The following is a 17,614-nucleotide window of genomic DNA, read 5'->3' on the forward strand; positions in this document are numbered from 1 at the left end:
AACGCAACGCGTGCGTAAATTATCAAGCTAAAGAGCCACCTCGTTAATGACGTAATATCTAATTTGACCAATGATTACCTGGATGAAATCACTTATATCCTAGATCAACAACTGACAACAGCAGTGAGCTTCTATAGAAATGAGGAGAAAGGGTTTAATGAGGCGTTGTCAACAGCCGAGAACAAAACAAATTGTCGTCCTTGTTCCTGTGTTTATCATCTGATATCAAATCTGATCCGCAATTGTTATAAATTAGTTGATTTTATGATGTCGATTAAGAACACAATTTTGACAAATTACGTTGTCTTGGTTGATTAGACCGAGGCATCAAAGTATCATGTAAAGCTCTGTCTACACTATCAAACGTTGTGTGTCAAAAAATTTGATATGCCCATGTGGACATAATGATGTCATATCACTACCATATTTAAGCATATCACTACCATATTTGGGCACATCACACTTTTTTTGTCAAACTAATTTGATAGTAGTGTAGACAGAGCTTAACGAATATTCACAACACTATTTTATCAGTACAGCCGATTCTCGTTACTGTATCTATTTCTATAACGATGTCATATCACTACCATATTTAAGCATATCACTACCATATTTGGGCACATCACACTTTTTGGTCACATAAAGTTTGATAGTGTAGACAGAGCTTAACGAATATTCACAACACTATTTTATCAGTACAGCCGATTCTCGTTACTGTATCTATTTCTATAACGATGTCATATCACTACCATATTTAAGCATATCACTACCATATTTGGGCACATCACACTTTTTGGTCACATAAAGTTTGATAGTGTAAACAGAGCTTAACGTTCACAGAAATCATTGATGAAAAACGCTGCAACATTGAACAGTAAAACATACAGTGTAAAACAACATTAACCACCGCGTCAATTGGAACCATTAGTCATGTTGAAACAAAACAGTTAAATTACGAGAACTATATCTTATCAAACATGAAAATGTTATAAAATATTAACATATTCAGCAAATTGTCACATCCAACAGACTCAGATGAAACATCAATCGTCAATGACGACTTTGAATACACTAGATGATAAAACAGAATAGACAGTAAATAAAACATGTCATTATACAACCATATAAGTAATCAAAATGACATGTAATTAACATTTCTCTGGAAGGAAATACGTCAGTGAAAGTATATAAAGTAATTTACACGCGCGTTCAAACGATGATAAAACGGTACGGCTTTTATACGCGCGCGTTAACTTTGCGAGTCTATATTCGTGACGTCACACATTATCGGTAACAAACGAATAATTACACATGCACCGGCTATCTATACGGTCAATAGACGTGTCAGAAAGAAAGTCATTAAAAACAAAGAAACATAATTATGTTGTTCTGTATCTAAATAGGTGTGAGACGTTCGCACAAAAAGGGAATAGATCATATTGTTTTGCTCTATGATTAGTCTTAACGAAATACGCTCAGGTCTGTACATAAGCTGATCATGATAAATAAAAAAAATATGCAACTAAATACTTTAAAGAATAACATTTCATCCAGTATATCAAGTTAATAGCGATTTAATTTGACATTAATGTAATACCGCAATTCAATACATAAATTATATAATTTGTAAGAAAATAATGACAGAAAAATAGAGATTATTCTTAAAAACAACAAAAAAATATTGTTCATTATAGTTGCTTTGTTCTGAAAAGTGATGTATGGAATCATATTACATGCTGTTGAGAATAACTATAGGCTACTTGTGTTATTATTACAGCACACACCATTTCACATTGTAGCTATGGTGAAACGTTCACGACATCTATGACTATCTATCTGATATCTTATTTATTTTAGCATAACCTTATAGGTTTTAAACTACAACTCATCTTTTTACTTGAACCATTTAGCAAAATATCTTACATTATTACGTGGACAAGGGGTAGTTTGAGGCATTAACCATTTATTGAGAACATGGCATGCTGATAAAAAAAATGTAACCAATTCATAATGAAACCAGAGAATTTGATGAAGAATAGAGATATTATCACTATAATAATCTCTATAGATGAAGGCTCCCTGATGAAGCACTTGACAAAATGGAAAATGTGCCAAACACGTACTGGCAGTAATTGTAGACTATACATTCAACCATACATCATGATAATAGTGTGCCTGGCTAATCCATATATCCATCATTTACCTTAAAATAATCAGCTTAAATAACATCACATTATAGGCTAAATAGACCCGTAATTACTGGGGACAAAGTTGCAGTTGTTGATAAATTACTTAACGACAAGTGACAGAGCTGAAATCTAAATTAACATCTTAAGCTTTTCTATATTGGGATGAGAGATGATGCCATTTTGGTAGCCCTGTCTTTTTATAATTTGAGATTCCAAATATATTAATAGAATCTTTATTAAGAATCACCTCATGAACGCAAGAAAGAGTCCCCTTAATATAGGAATGTCCACCAAAATAATAGGCTTGACCCATAGAGGTATAAAATTAGATTTAACTAATGTATACCTCCATGCTTGATCGTAGTATTTCCTTCGGTCGTTTTACGGGAAATTGTCCCTTGAAAAGGGTCATTTGAATAGGGGCTTCTCCCGGTTGGTCAAAATGTAGGCTATGATTGTACGTAGGCCTACAAACAATAACGAGTTTTCTAGCTATAGGATTAAGGCAAAGAAACGCCCTGGATATTTCTATCAATAACAAACGCATTATGTTTGTCATGGTTTTAGCCAAGTGGATCACGCTCTCGGTTTATCAACACTTACAACAATCGATAGCTTTATTACATTCAATAGCCGGCCTTGAAAGCGTAAAGCCACTACGAGTACTTAAAATAAAAATTGAGGTGTGTTAATTAGAAAACATACTATTTAGTCATACAGTAAAAAAAATAGTAAAAATTCATTTTAACATCAATACATTTTAAATGCAAACATTCGGAAAATAATTATACTGGGCATTGTAGCAGTGATAATATAAAGTGTAATAATGTAATTATTGAAGCAAATTTGTTAATGGTTGATGAGCTCTATACAGAGGAATTTTCACACAGTTATTAAATATGGAATTTAGTATAAAAAGTATTCTTGTAAAGGTTGTAAATGAACATTGATAGCAGTAACCCAGATTTTAGGGGACACCTTGAGGACCCAACAAAATGTTCCCTTAATACGGGTCTCCCAAAAAAGGGGTTCTACTATTATTTGAAAAGATATTTAAATCTCTTTGGAATAATGTCAAGAATCCATGTATCTCTGTATTTTTAGAAAAATGAAAAATATTTTCGTTGATTTAGCTTCATCATTTTTGATCTTGTATTATATCTTAACATGGAGAAATAAGTCCTAACTTATTTCTCCATGGTCTTAACAAGGCAGATGTCTTAATCACATCTGAAGGCTTAAGTTTCATCAATAACTTATCTTATAATTTAGTTAATGTAAGTATTTACTGCCATACTGTTGCTTTCTTTGGTTGGTATGTGCTTAAATAAATATAACTTTAACGACACTAAGATTAAAAATATATCACACATACTGCACATTGGTGTAAAATTACTAACGTGTTTGGTTGTATCATCAGAGCACAAATACGGTCATATTTTCTAAATGACGTCATAATAGTCAATTTCTAATAACAAATATAATATCAACTATCTGTTTCTCCTCGTAAAAAAATCAATGACGTGTTTTGTATTTTTTGTACCTTTGGAATGTAGCCCACTGGTGGACTAGTATTTCACTAAGCTGTATTCCGAAGAAGAGAATTCTTTATCCTTTCCAGGGAGTGACCAAACCGCATTTAGTCAATTTGGTTTAAATCTGAATCACTTGAAAAAAAAACTGCAAAATTTTCAGTCGATAATTTTTGGTTCCTCGTCAGTAAATCGAACTGATTTACGTTTTGTTTTACGAAAGTTTGTGTCCGATGATTCGTCAACGTCTCCATTCGAATCGTTTCCGTTTAATTCGTCATCCGTCATCTCCATACCAGCCGGTGCTTCAGTATCCGGACTTAAAGGTAGAGTTGGATTTACCGCCATTATTATCTCATCATTGTCTGCTTCTGGTGCAACGTCATTCAATAAATCTTCAACCTCTTCTTCATTACAAAATTCATTTTCTTTGTTTAATGCATTGTTCTGATCAACGTGTTCATCTTTCGCTTGATTGACCATTTTTAGTGCATCTAACTCTTTCTTCTCTTTCGCTAACAACATAGCAAAGTGTTTATTTTGATCAAGTTTAACAGAACTACCTTTTGTCTTTTCTGGTTTTCGAATGCCTATCTTATCATAGTCTTCTATGTTTTCCACATTCATTGTTACTTTGAGCGTAGACACGGGAGGAGGTTTAGCTTTATCGGCCAACTGATGCCGTCCGCGATCGTGCAAAATATGTAAAGTAGTTGGCCTAGTCCTTCTAGATGGATCTTTAAAATGTTCGTCCTCATCCGCTCGGCCGTCTGCCGCTTTTTGAAATGCTTTCACTAAATATAAAGTCAGTGACTTTGCAACGGAGTTACTTTCACATAAAAATGAATGGCATTCCCATTTATTAGGGCCTTTCGCTTGATCGTTAACCATCACAAATGAGAAAATCTTGGGATGTTCTGGGTCTGCAGCTCCGAATGACATTTTAACAACCGGTACTGTTTGTTCTTGTTGCTGACCATCTGCGGCATTCAAATGAGTGAGGATAATCCCTGTATTCGTTACTTCAAGCTGCACCCGTTTACAGTGCTTTCCCTTAGTTTGCTTGTACCGTCGATACAAATTTGCCACAGGCTTCATCGTACATTCTAAGCCAATCTTTCCTTCGGCTGGTTCCTTTCCCATGTACTGTACCTCGTGTTTTGTATCGGGTGGATTTGGCGAAAAAGTCATGCTTCTTCGCTTCCAAAACGCCATGGTAACCTACAATAAATTCACAACCTATGTATTATAATAAGCAGCCGTATTATGCTGTATTTTGTCCAACACTGGCTCAATAACTGACGATGACGTGAGCGAGGTAACTCGACTGAATCGTGATACGATGTATTGTCCTTCATCAATTGTTATTAAAAACAGCTCTAATATTGGCTTCCACTCAACTCAACCGTGAAGTGTTCTATTTGCTGGTTTAAGAATTTAAACAATATAATTTTTTGTCTATATAAATATGTACTCTACGTCACCTGGCTACTAGCCTCGGGCATCTTTTCCCGTCGAAGGGGTTCCCTTACAAATGGTGGCAAATATGCTAGATTTTCGACCAGGACTACTAGAAAAACTAGAGTCAAATTTACTTTCCTCTGAAATTAATTTATGAAATGAAAAATCAATATTTATGTAATCTATTGAAAAATATTAATAGGTGTTGTAAAAACGTACCCATACATTGTAAAGGTTTTTATACGCTGAATCATAACGCGCTGCTTTGCATTTCAAAGAAATATTAAGGTGGATACTATTTACGCTGGTGTTATATCACAATTGTAATTTTTATTTATAATTTTACTTAGATAGGCCTACATTGACAAAGGCGGAGTACAGAATCTTTTCAAATATTTAAAAGCACAATTAAGTGCCTTATTGTTATGTTTGGATATGAACATACTGCTTGCGGGGGAAACGTATTTAATATTAAGCTCGATGATAATATTATTCCAGACTATAAAACATGGCCGTCTTTTACATTTACAGAGCAAACATGGTATCTTGGAATATTAGCCGTATACACAGTAGAACGTCTATTCATGTTATAACCATGAAACCAAGTCATCCATGTTATAAGCTCACATTAAATAATACATACTTAATTCCTTCATTCACAGACTACTTAAGTTATAAGAAAGCATTTTAAGTGCTGAAATAATGGCAGTAATCCGTCACGGAATGATGGCTAGGGAGAGGGATGATCATAGGCAATGATCTGGGAAAGTCCGAGTTCCACACAGGGATCACTAGGCCTAGGGTAGCGTATGGTCACACATACACTCTTTACGCTCACATTTTAATGACGCGTTACGTTTGCGCAAATTTTGTTTAATTAAATGTCGGGGAAATTATCTTTTATTATTACATCACTTCGATTATGGAGCAACAATTGATGAATTAGATTGACTGCCACGTTTCAAACAATACAGAATAATACTGCTACAAATTGTATTGTATAGTATCACTGGTAAAATACACACTAATTTAATTACCACTCCCCATTCACTCCCGGTGTATTCAATTGATAAAATAATGTTCACTCATACAAGAATTATACACGTGAAATGTCGTCATAATATTGTCCAAATAATATACACCCTTCAATGACGTAATATGATATTTTACTATTATTATAAGCCTCCCTTCAATTGAAAAACGCAAACAATTATTTAAAAGGTAGTTCAATCTCTTAAAAAAAAAGGTTAAATAGTCACTGAAGAATCAGTACTGAATTAAAGCTACTATACAATTCGTCTACTGCGGTTGCTTCAGTAATTGACACGTCACACCAGTATAGGGCCTACATGATTGCTATTTGTTTTACATTAACGCTAAGAGTTTCCTAGAATAAACTATAGTTTTACTTCTACTTACCTCTGGTGTCTTTACGTAAAATATGCTATTTTATCAAACGAGGTTGTTGATTACATCTCAGCTCTGGAATTAGCAAAATCGTTCGTTAACCGATTAACTGTAGGGCCTAAGAAGCATTTACGGACATCCTGAATACTGTGTTTGACCATGGATAATATCAATGATGACCATTAAAAAATATATTAACTGACGTTGTACAGTAATCGTATACAGTATTATTTTACTGTAGGGACTAAACTACGTACATTTTATTAACCGGTATTTTGACATGCCTTATAACAGAGATCAATATAATTTAAAAATATACAAGTAAATTGATCACTATATTTAATAAGCTCACGGTTTTAAAAAGGAAATGGATTTCTAACATGAAATAATGCTTATTTTCCAATACATTTCTAATTTTCAAATTTAATTCAGGTTTATTGCATTAGAAAAACTGGTGTACAGTAACATCGACTCCTTGGTGTGTTCTCTGAAATAATTGGCCGTAATGTTAAAACTTGTTTTACGGGTAAGTGTCCACTTATTAGGGGTGTCTCAATGAGGGGTCACTAAAATTCCAGTATGTACGATTCTGTTCACACTATTACCCTAATTGTATATTTGTTAGTACTATAGAATGAAAGTACTGTTAGGTCTAGGTCTAGACACATTTTGTTAATTGTAACTACAGTAAGGCCTACTGGACAACGACGTTTATGAGACACAAAATACATTGTGTTTCACTATTAATTTATCGTCGCATTATACTATACAATAATGCAACTTCCGCTTTCTGTGAAACATCTTTTACTCATGTTTTATTATTTCAATTTTTAGGAGTTTATTATAACGAACAAGAATTCTCAGTCTATAAAACAAGATAATATTGTGGTTACAGGAAACCATATATTAGATCAGTTTATTTCCGGGGACATCTAAATCAATATGGTAAACCATTCCATTAAACATTTACATGTTCTTTGTGTGTATTGATTGGCTTGTGGGATACTGAGACAATAAGTACAAAGGTAAATGAAGGTGAATTTCAGTGTATACACACTTAGGTCAAAGGTTAAACTAGTGTAATTATTTGAAATATATCCGATGTTAAAATACATCAATGGTTTTAGAGATTCGACATGTACCTAAATTAATAAATAACATTGTAAAACTTTTAAAAATATGCAATCTGAAACTTGCAACTCATTTCTTTTGGCATATCGTGGAAATTAGGTATGTCTGTACAATAGAGATATTGTATAATATGTCTATGTCTGTACCTAATTATAAGGCTAGCCATAGAAATATTATAGTGAACCTCATTCATGGTGGAGAACATTAGTATCTTAGTAGTATCAAAATAACAATAAAATACATTGCCAATTGATAAATTATAAACAGAAATCCCCCCTCCCCCCCCCCCCCCCATTTATGAATGTCATAAAACATTTAATATTATTCAATACTTTCAATAATGGATTTAGAAAAAAATAACCGGAATCAACCACACCCATTTTGGATGAGCTGTGTGTGTAGTCGGCAGACTGTAGGCCTACTGCCCTTCAACTTCAGTCCTAGTGATATCTACCACAACCGTTTGTTCTACCTACTGATTATTAAAATATAATATTTTAAGCCTGTTAATCAGGTAATCGATAATTTAACAGGCACAACCCTGGGAGGTAAAATCGAAATTAAATTATAATTGTTTATAATAATAATAATAATAGTGTTTCAAGAGTTTGTACATTGGTGAATCAAATTCAAAATAAGCATTTTTTATTATTGAGTAATAAAAAAATGTTTGAAACTATTAGCGTGGGAATTCTCACGTAAATTGGACTTTTCCGACAAAAGCCGATATATATATACTTTGTAGACAATTGTATAGATGGTAACTGACGTGGAACATAAATAACCAAATAAAGTGGGTTATGTTTTCACAAAAGCATATGACTGTTACAGTATCTTTTTAAACCTATGTGAGTCATTGATTAATCTGGGAGGATTTCAAGTTCATAGTTTGAAATACAAAGGAATAATAAAAATACAAAAAAAAAGAAAATTTGTAAAGAAAAAAGTGAATGAGTAATTCCAACCGATTTTCAGTGCTATATCCCAACATATAGCAATATTTTATGCAGTTCGTAGGAAAGTTCCGTGATATAGTGGCACATTGTATATCACATGCGATGCACGTATCATGAAACGTTAAGTTTAGGGTTGGTTTAATGATACAGGCGTCGCATAAGAAACAAATGAGATGCTGTATAACGGAATTTTTCTATGTTACTGGACAAATTTAAATACTAAAGTAACAGTATCGGATCGTATAAATTTGCATTTCATTATTTTACGGTACTTTGTGAAGGTTTATACAACATACACAAGTTGTCTAGTTTATTTAGTTTCAGATTCAATATACTTCCAAATTTACTAATTAAGAATTAAAACTTGCCGTACAACTGTCTGAGCAACCCGACAATTGTAATCGCCTGTATCTTAATTGGATCTCTCCTCCTCCTCCTCCTCTTAAGTACCGTAACCACCGAAGTCGTGTTTACCGACATTTTATTTTGGGTACCATGAAGTCTGTTACTCTTGATTGCCTTTGAGGGGGAAAGGATGTATGTGACTGTTGTGCCGTGGTCATTTGGTACAATTATCATTACGATTACAAATCACATAAGACAATCTCTATCCAGGCTTAATCTCATGTGTCTCTTAGAAGACACACTGTGGAACATGGGCATACATCGGGTAAGGGGTCATTATACAATGTATTTGTCAGATAATCATGTATAATACCACCGAAATTACGAATGAGACTCAAAATCGTAAGGCATTTAATGAAAATGCAGACTGTCTGCATGTTGCTACGTGACATGTTTCGATAATACTATTTTCGTCATGAGAACTGTAATGAACGCCTAGAATACTTTTTCTACTACACTTTTTTGTTTTGGTATTACAATGCTAATATAAGAGTGTTACTATAATTCACTGTGTTATACTTGATTGTTTCTAGCTTTCACACCTATTCCACTTATATTCCCAGTTTCCTGGACTTTCTGCATTCTCACTCCTGAGGACGATCAAAGCATATTGATGGAAACGTCGAGAAACTCAACAGTTCTTTTCAGAACTAATACACGTGGTGTACCGCAAACTTTATATCAACAATAATTCACTCATTATGTGTAATATTCGTGTGATACGCGAGGACATGTGTTAACATTTTAGCCAGCAAGCATCCCCATAATAGCACTTTATAATCCCGTGCTTAATCACATGTTTTAACAGAACTGTATTGATATTATAAATGTTAATAGCAGTTGTAATATTATAATGGATACCGTTATTATAATATATTTAGGTATGTAGCAATAAAATAACCGACGTTTATGTAGTGTTGTTAATGAATATTAATGTAAAAAGCAAAATCATGACCAAATGTCTTATTTCAGAATAATTTTCGTCCATTGTACATAATTCAATGACAATGACAACTTCTTTTATTCTCTTCGAGCGATGACGTTTCAATATGACAAAATAAAAATAACTGATTTAAACAAAGAAAAGGGGAACATTCAAGAAGCACATGCTTATTATAAAACAAAGAACCCAATTTAAATATCAATTTCATTTAACATCTTGAATAATAATTGCAAAGGTTTTTCAACAAAATACAATTCAAACTCGACAAACATCTCATTTTGAGCTGAGAAAGGATAGTTTCTGGAAAAAATGTTTCGAAAAATGAATTTCCGTATAAAATGTATATCATTGGAATCTAATACTGATGTGTGTTTTGATATTATGTATTATATTTACGTACCTCATCAATCAATAAGTAAGGGGAGAAATCAATAATCTACCAATATTACCAACTGTCCGATAGTAACTAATACGGGGCGCAGTTGTCGTCAAAATGAGATTGTATTGTAGGCATATCGACAATTTTTTTCGTTTTGTCGACAAAAGAATCAATCCCAAAATTGAAACAAAATATTTTACAAGTGATAGTTTTTGGACAAAATCAGAACTCTACATCGGACAACCAATACATGGTCAAACCAAGGCAATCTAACAACAGGATGCTGAGTTTCAGAGATCAAAGGGTTTATTTGTGGCTGCGACACGATCAGTTCCACGCTCCTTAGCAAACACCACGCGCCACGGAATATGCACATAGTACAGTACGGTTGGTATTTGTCGCAACCAGACATAAGATCAAATGACTGTTACGAGCTCCTATCTTGGAAAGGCGAGCTCAGTGTCCTTAGATTGTATTGGTAAAACTTACACGTAGAGTAATCGATAATCAAACGGTTGGTGGTGAAATGGTTGCTGAAGAAATCATTTGGTGGCGCTATTCAACATTAGAAGACAAAAATGAAAGTTTATAAAAAAGAAAAATTTGAAAATTGGTGGCGCTACTGCATATGAAATTCGGAAGAAAATAATCATTAGGAATAGTGATGCCTGATTATGATTCATTAATTTAAAACAAGGATTGGAATATATTAAAACTTGTTAAAATCAATTTGGGCGAGATGATAAAAAGTGATTAATTAAAGTAATGTTGTTGACATGATTGAATAATAAAGCTGACGATGATAATTAATGACAAGATAAGAAATATCATGGAAACACATAATATGACCAAAACGGTACAAATCGTTGTTTAATGTATTGTCATATCATAATACACTGTACTTTATATATATAAATATTACCAGCGTTGTCTGTATATCTTACGGTAATAATAATATTGCATGAAATGAATAATATATTACATTAACAATTCTATTCGTTATGGTTAAAATCATTGATTCTATTTCGTTTCTTGCAGCTTTCGGATTCAAAACGCAACAATGATCTTTAAAATAACCGATTACTTTATATACTGTATGTATTATATTGTTTCATATCTTAGTCAAGGAAAAACAGTATATAAAATTTAATGTGTTGTTTTTTAACTTTGACTGGACAATAGTAATAGTGTCTTGGCGATAGAAATTACCCGATTCCCAGTGCTGTATCTCCACATACTATCTATTTCCGAAGTATCAAAAGAATATTTGGTAATGCATCTCATTTATATCACATGTGATGCCTGTATCATGTATGGTTAGGTTAAGGGTTAGGTTGCTACTAGATACATGTGAAACACATGTGATGTTGTATTACCAAATATTCCTATGGTACTTTGGAAATGGATACAGTAGCGAGAATCGGCTGATAAAATAGTATTTTGAATATTCGTTAAGCTCTGTCTACACTATCAAACAAACAAATATGTAGTAATATGCCTGGTAGTGATATTACATCATGCCCATATAGGGGCACATCACATAGAGTTTGATAGTGTAGACAGAGCTTTAGATTCAGAACATTAAATTGAAGAACACGTATTTTTGGCGTGGAAATGGAAGACGGATAAACACAGAAGTTATAACAAGTGCCCTCAATTCCTTTCAAAGAACTGTAGGCATTGTATATAGACTCTACATTTATAGTTGGAAATATATGATCATTTTGGTTAGCTAGTAGTAATACTTTTCTTTCTTCGTGCTTCCTTTTTTGGAAAGACAGATTGCGACAATGTCTCTTCTCGACTATTACGTCTATCTAAAGAAGATGTTTCGTTTCTTCTAGAAAATTCTTCAAACTCTCGATTAAATTCCTCTTCATCATCTGGAAAAAGAATACCAACATATTGAGTGTCTTGTGGCACACTTAAATGCAACCATCTTTCCATCCACTGAGCAACCTTTTCCACTCTAGTCGATTGGTCTTTAGGCGGCAACATAATCTCCAACGGATTGTCTGTCAGATCTGCAGAGGTACTCGTTGATCCATTTACATCCTCTGGAACAACTCCGTTAGAAATGCTTGGTCCAGCTTCCAACCGATCTTTGATCTTTTGCCTATTGGCATATTTTTTCCAATCTCCAAAAGCACATTTGAAGGCACTTAAGAGATGCATCACCATTGTCTTTGCCATGGAGGTGTCTCTGCACAAGAACGCATGACACACGAAGGTTGACTCTTCATTATTATCTCTTTGAACAGTCGTTATAAAAGAAAACACACGCTGGTACACTTTATCAGCAGAACCATACGTTACTGTGTAAATCGGTATAAAGGTTTCTCTATTTGCAGCAATGGCTGGTGATTCAGATACTCGCATACCTTTGGTTGATATAGTCATGTGTACACGCTGTAAATCGTGTCTTCCACGCGCTTTATTATACAATGTTCGCACGATATCTTTGGTGCATTCTCGTCCCATTTTAACCCGCGTAATCATTCTACCAAGGTAGCATACCTCAAACGATGGAGGCTCCTCGGTGAGGTCGAATTGAGCGGATTTTTTCCTCGAAAATGCCATTTTAAAGTGTTTATAAACTCACTCCCAGATTTCAGTTATATTGTTACCATAACGGACGACTGCGTGCAATTCCTGTAAATACAACAAATATTGAAAGTAAGAGTATTACCTTTAGTTTCAAAAACAGTGTATTTCTAATAATTATACTTTCAATAAATGAGTTCAAGTTCTATATTGGATTGATTACTTAGATTCTACAGTAGACTTAGTAGGCCAATAATTGAGTTAGAAGAACTGATTTTTAGCTTTTACTCAATGATAATAATTTATTGCAATCATATTACTATTAGGAGGAACTTTGTACGATATATTAATTTTTCTATCATTTCCAAAGGTTCATTGTTTGAAATTGACTAATAGGTGTTAATCTACGATATGAAATTGACTCATGTACAATATTAAAAAATCAATTCCCTGGCCTACAACGAGAATGCGAGACACCTGTTTTGCTAGTGCGTGTTCACACATAAAGACAAAGGAAGACATGCCTATAGGTTTATAATTATGTACGATGTAACATTGATTCCGACACATCCTCACATACTGACACAGATCAATGTTTTTATTAAATATCCGAATAAAAGCTAACAACTAAAATATTCTAAAAACATTTAAAATAAAAAAACAAACAAAAAAACAGCCTACTGGTTATGAGAAAGAAACGTTTGCGAGTGAGCACAATTCCATGCCATTTTATCATTCTGTACTTACTGTATCTTCATAATATGGCACTACATGCTCATTATCATACAAATTGTAATACAGCGTCACAATGTATCACATGTTACCCTGTATTATGTTAATGTCCTATGATACATGCGTCACCTGTGATACTTGTGTTACATATTACGGAATTCCCTATGATATTGGGCAGCTGAATATTATAGATACCGTACCGAGAATCGGATAACAATAACGGAATTGTCTGATTGACACGATGTTTTCCCTATACGACCAAGACGGAGTGAGATTGTTTGCAATATGCTCATAATTGAGTCTGACTACACATAGATATTCAATATCGAATCCATTACTCGTGTTATTAATCGCACTGCCTGACACTAGATGTTTTCATGTCTATTATGATTCAAGGCTATTGCTAACACGTTTCTAATGTGTAAATCAAAATAATGTTTTAATATCCAATACGTTTATCATGTTTGAATCAAATGGTTTTTTTCTGGAAACTGGTGTCACCGTCGTAATGTGTAAGGGGCTGACATAACGCAATATCAGAGTTGGATACAATTCTAATTTCAGAAAGGTCATGTTCTAGCCCATAGGACTACTTAATAATAATCTTACTATCACTAGCTATAAATACTATTGAGGTTTTCAACTAGGCCTACTTGATAACATCGCCCCAGTTTTGGGCATATGCCTATTTTGGTTATCTCTATACATTACAGAGTCACGGCATAAGCAGTTAAAACGAATAAACTACTATTACGACGCATCATTGTACACAACCTTGTAGGCCTACACTAAACTCGATTTCTAGGCCTAAACTTCCAATTAACAACATATCAGCCTATCTCACACTTACCGGTTCAAAATGCCATCTTGTACTGACCCTATACACAGCCTAAATACGTAATAAACAACAATATTGCAACAGGACATATCACCTTACTGTACCTACACAAAAGGGATTCGCTGGAGTTGTTAAGCACAAACCATCAAAACATCACTAAACTGAAAGCTACGATTCATAAATACAATATTTCAATACATTGTGTTTACTTGGTTCATTAAGCTATTGTCAATAGGTTGGATCATCATTTGACGAAACAGATGTGCATATGGGTGGACTATAAACAAACACAATAATGGATGTGTCATACTAATGTGGTAGTGTTTATTACTACGAGGACAGATTTAGAAAATAAATATTTAATTCTGAAAAATACTACAAAATATTTAAGACTGATAGCCATGTCGATATTGTTCTATTTCAAAATCAATATACTGTAATTGACAAATAATAAGTATCGAGTCTCCTATCTTGCCGGCGGCAACGTCAAAAGAGCATCCTACGATATATCTAGACGGCAATTGTCTTAGTTGCAATGGGTGATTAGCTGGTTCACCAACATCATGGATAAGACTAAGTTTAAGCATGAACTTATTTCTCCATGGTCTAAGATATATTCTTCTAAACAACGTCAGTTATAGAAGGTCGAAACCAATTTATCGGTTGGCCTAACCTCCATGGCCTAAGTTAGTTGATAATCTACAATGAAGTGTTTATGGATAAAACTTACATCTCAGATATCATTTCATCTTAGCTGTGCCAAGGAAGAAAGTGATATAATAAAGAAATAACGACATACAACCATGACCAAAACGATTTAGAAACATAGACTTTCTTTACTTTACTCACTGCATTCTCCATGCTGTGGTGAAACCTTCAGGCATGACAAATCTTTGGAACTTAATTGTGTATTTCGACAACACAAAATAGATCGTAAACAACAAACACTATTAGCTAACGGGGATTCCCCCTTTTTTCTTTAAATCTTCTCAATGGTAGTGACGTCATTGGACTTCCGAGGAGGGGTTACGAAAATGAAAAATAGAACTATGGTACTTTTTAAAAATTAGTTCATCATTTCTAACAGTAACTATACTAAATTTGTGTAATTATATTGTTTTGTTCAGGTCATGGCCACTTATAATAGTGATAAAAAAACACAAAAAGACCGAACATTGCGACATGACAATATTCACAAAATACTTTACTAGCTGGTGAGCGTGAAAGACAATTAATAGTGTTTTATATATGCATTAATTTATCACTGCAAAACATGAATAATAAGTTGAATTATTAATATTTCCATTTTTAATAGGAAACGTAATAACAGCTACCAGCGTTTTTGTCTATATTTAATTACGGTTATACCAAATGCAGTACATATTAAACTGCAGTAAGAATAAATTTTACGGAAAATCACAAAGGTGATTGAATTGATTTTGCTAAGAAATGATGACCTATAGCTAAATGAACTCTAGTGAAATGCCTTCCATGAAACACACCGTTAATCTGACATTGATCGTTAACAAAAAAGAAGAATACAGGGGTTTGAGGATCACATCAGATCCGATTATCACCTATGCCTAGATACACCATCAAACCTACCTAAATCTATAGCATCAATCAAACTGTTTCTGATAATATACTCTAAATTGATACGAAAGAAGATGAAAGACCAGTTCAAAAAATGAATGAAAGTAAGTAAGTAAATATAGAAGAATAAAGAAGTATAAAGACAATATATTTACACAAACTTGTGAAATAAAATGGGTCATGTGAACTTTTTGGTACGTATTGTCTCCTATTGTTGGAAGTATTTGCTTACAGTACAGAACTGTCAACAGACATAACAGAGTACTATTATGTTAGATATACATACATTTGTAAACCTTAATTGCAATAAACTACAATGTTGAACATCAACAAAAGCATGGGAAAATAGCTGCTACAATACACCAATGGACCAATTCATGATTCTTCGGCCTATACTGTACCTTAACCACAATGTAAGCCCTAATTAGCATTGTACGAAAGATCATTCAACTTAATATTATACGTGTTATCTACTATACTACGACGGCTACCATTTATCTCTAAAGTCTTAAGAGTATACCTAATTTAAAGCTTCTAATAACCAATAGTTACCTTAATATTCGTGCAAAATTTCACCAAAAACTGACGATTTAGTTTTGGGCGTACCTTTCATTGTTATTACTTTATGTAGAGCCGGAGAAAACACTTGTCATTGTCTGTGACCCGTGGACTGAAACGAGTTTAAAAGTACAAAATCCTCGACTTGAATAAAAGCAAAGAAATTTAGTACGGAGTGACGTAATACTGTTGTTAAGCCTTTGCGCATTCACCTGTAGAAATTGTATTTTACGTTGCTATGAATTTCTTCAATCAGCCACCCGTTTGAATAAAGTCAGTGAGGTGCAAAATAGATACTAGAACAGGACATTGAATCGCTGGCAAGTAATTATCAAATGTACACCATGTTCCTTCCTGTAATTGGTATTGTCATCTGCTTGCGGTGTGAATTTCATGGTGACTAAGTATTGACTAAGATCGAATATGACTGGCAATGATTATGATGATTTTGAACCATCAAAATATTCATAGTTTCAGAATTGTAGTACTTTATCACGTATTTAACCATTCCAACTATGTTCAGATCATGGAGCTGTAGCTTCATGTTGAGATAACAGTAGGCCAATAATGTCTCAAAATCAAAACAATGTTTTACTTTAAAGCATGGATAAATAAGTACTTCTCCATGATTCATAATACTCTACTTTCGAGTAGAGAAAAAAAAATCACATTGATAATTTAAGGTGGTAATTGGAGGTGCATCTCCAATGGAATACGGTAGTCAATGTTTCAAAGATATTAATCATAGTTTAACTATTTGTATTCACATGGTAAGGTAAACATTATAACTTAATGAATGATGATGAGCCAAATAAAAACTATTGTTGACAATATTTCCAAGTATCGTTTGAATGATCTCATGAAAAAGTTTATTTTAAAAAAATGATGTAAACGAAGATGTTATAAACTTACGTTTACCCAAATGTGATATTGTAAGTTTAATCAC

General features: G+C 33.5%; 2 protein-coding genes across 4 annotated transcripts; both read right to left on the minus strand.

The window, feature by feature from the left end:
- Nucleotides 1-1,524: 1,524 nt before the first annotated feature.
- Nucleotides 1,525-5,003, minus strand: LOC144834579 (uncharacterized). Its single transcript, XM_078689431.1, has one exon. The coding sequence runs from the start codon at nt 4,934-4,936 to the stop codon at nt 3,881-3,883; it is 1,056 nt and encodes a 351-aa protein (XP_078545557.1). The 5' UTR covers nt 4,937-5,003; the 3' UTR covers nt 1,525-3,880.
- A 6,293-nt stretch (nt 5,004-11,296) lies between these two features.
- LOC144836224 (protein FAM43A-like) lies at nt 11,297-17,006 on the minus strand. 3 transcript variants are annotated; one of them, XM_078691472.1, is made up of 2 exons: nt 16,663-17,006; nt 11,297-13,055 (listed from the first exon to the last, which is right to left on the minus strand). In XM_078691472.1, the coding sequence occupies exon 2, from the start codon at nt 12,981-12,983 to the stop codon at nt 12,132-12,134; it is 852 nt and encodes a 283-aa protein (XP_078547598.1). In that variant the 5' UTR covers nt 12,984-13,055; nt 16,663-17,006; the 3' UTR covers nt 11,297-12,131. The 3 variants fall into 3 exon arrangements, with proteins under 3 accessions (XP_078547598.1, XP_078547597.1, XP_078547599.1); XM_078691471.1 differs by lacking the exon at nt 16,663-17,006 and adding an exon at nt 14,530-14,663; XM_078691473.1 differs by lacking the exon at nt 16,663-17,006 and adding an exon at nt 14,622-14,656.
- Between the last annotated feature and the right edge of the window lie 608 nt (nt 17,007-17,614).

The sequence above is a fragment of the Antedon bifida genome, chromosome 2, assembly GCF_963402885.1.
Source record: "Antedon bifida chromosome 2, ecAntBifi1.1, whole genome shotgun sequence".
Taxonomy (NCBI): Eukaryota; Metazoa; Echinodermata; class Crinoidea; order Comatulida; family Antedonidae; genus Antedon; species Antedon bifida.

Bases quoted from the DNA above. Each gene is read 5' to 3' on its own strand.
- LOC144834579 (XM_078689431.1), bottom strand. From the start codon at position 4,936: ATGGCGTTTTGGAAGCGAAGAAGCATGACTTTTTCGCCAAATCCACCC.
- LOC144836224 (XM_078691472.1), bottom strand. From the start codon at position 12,983: ATGGCATTTTCGAGGAAAAAATCCGCTCAATTCGACCTCACCGAGGAG.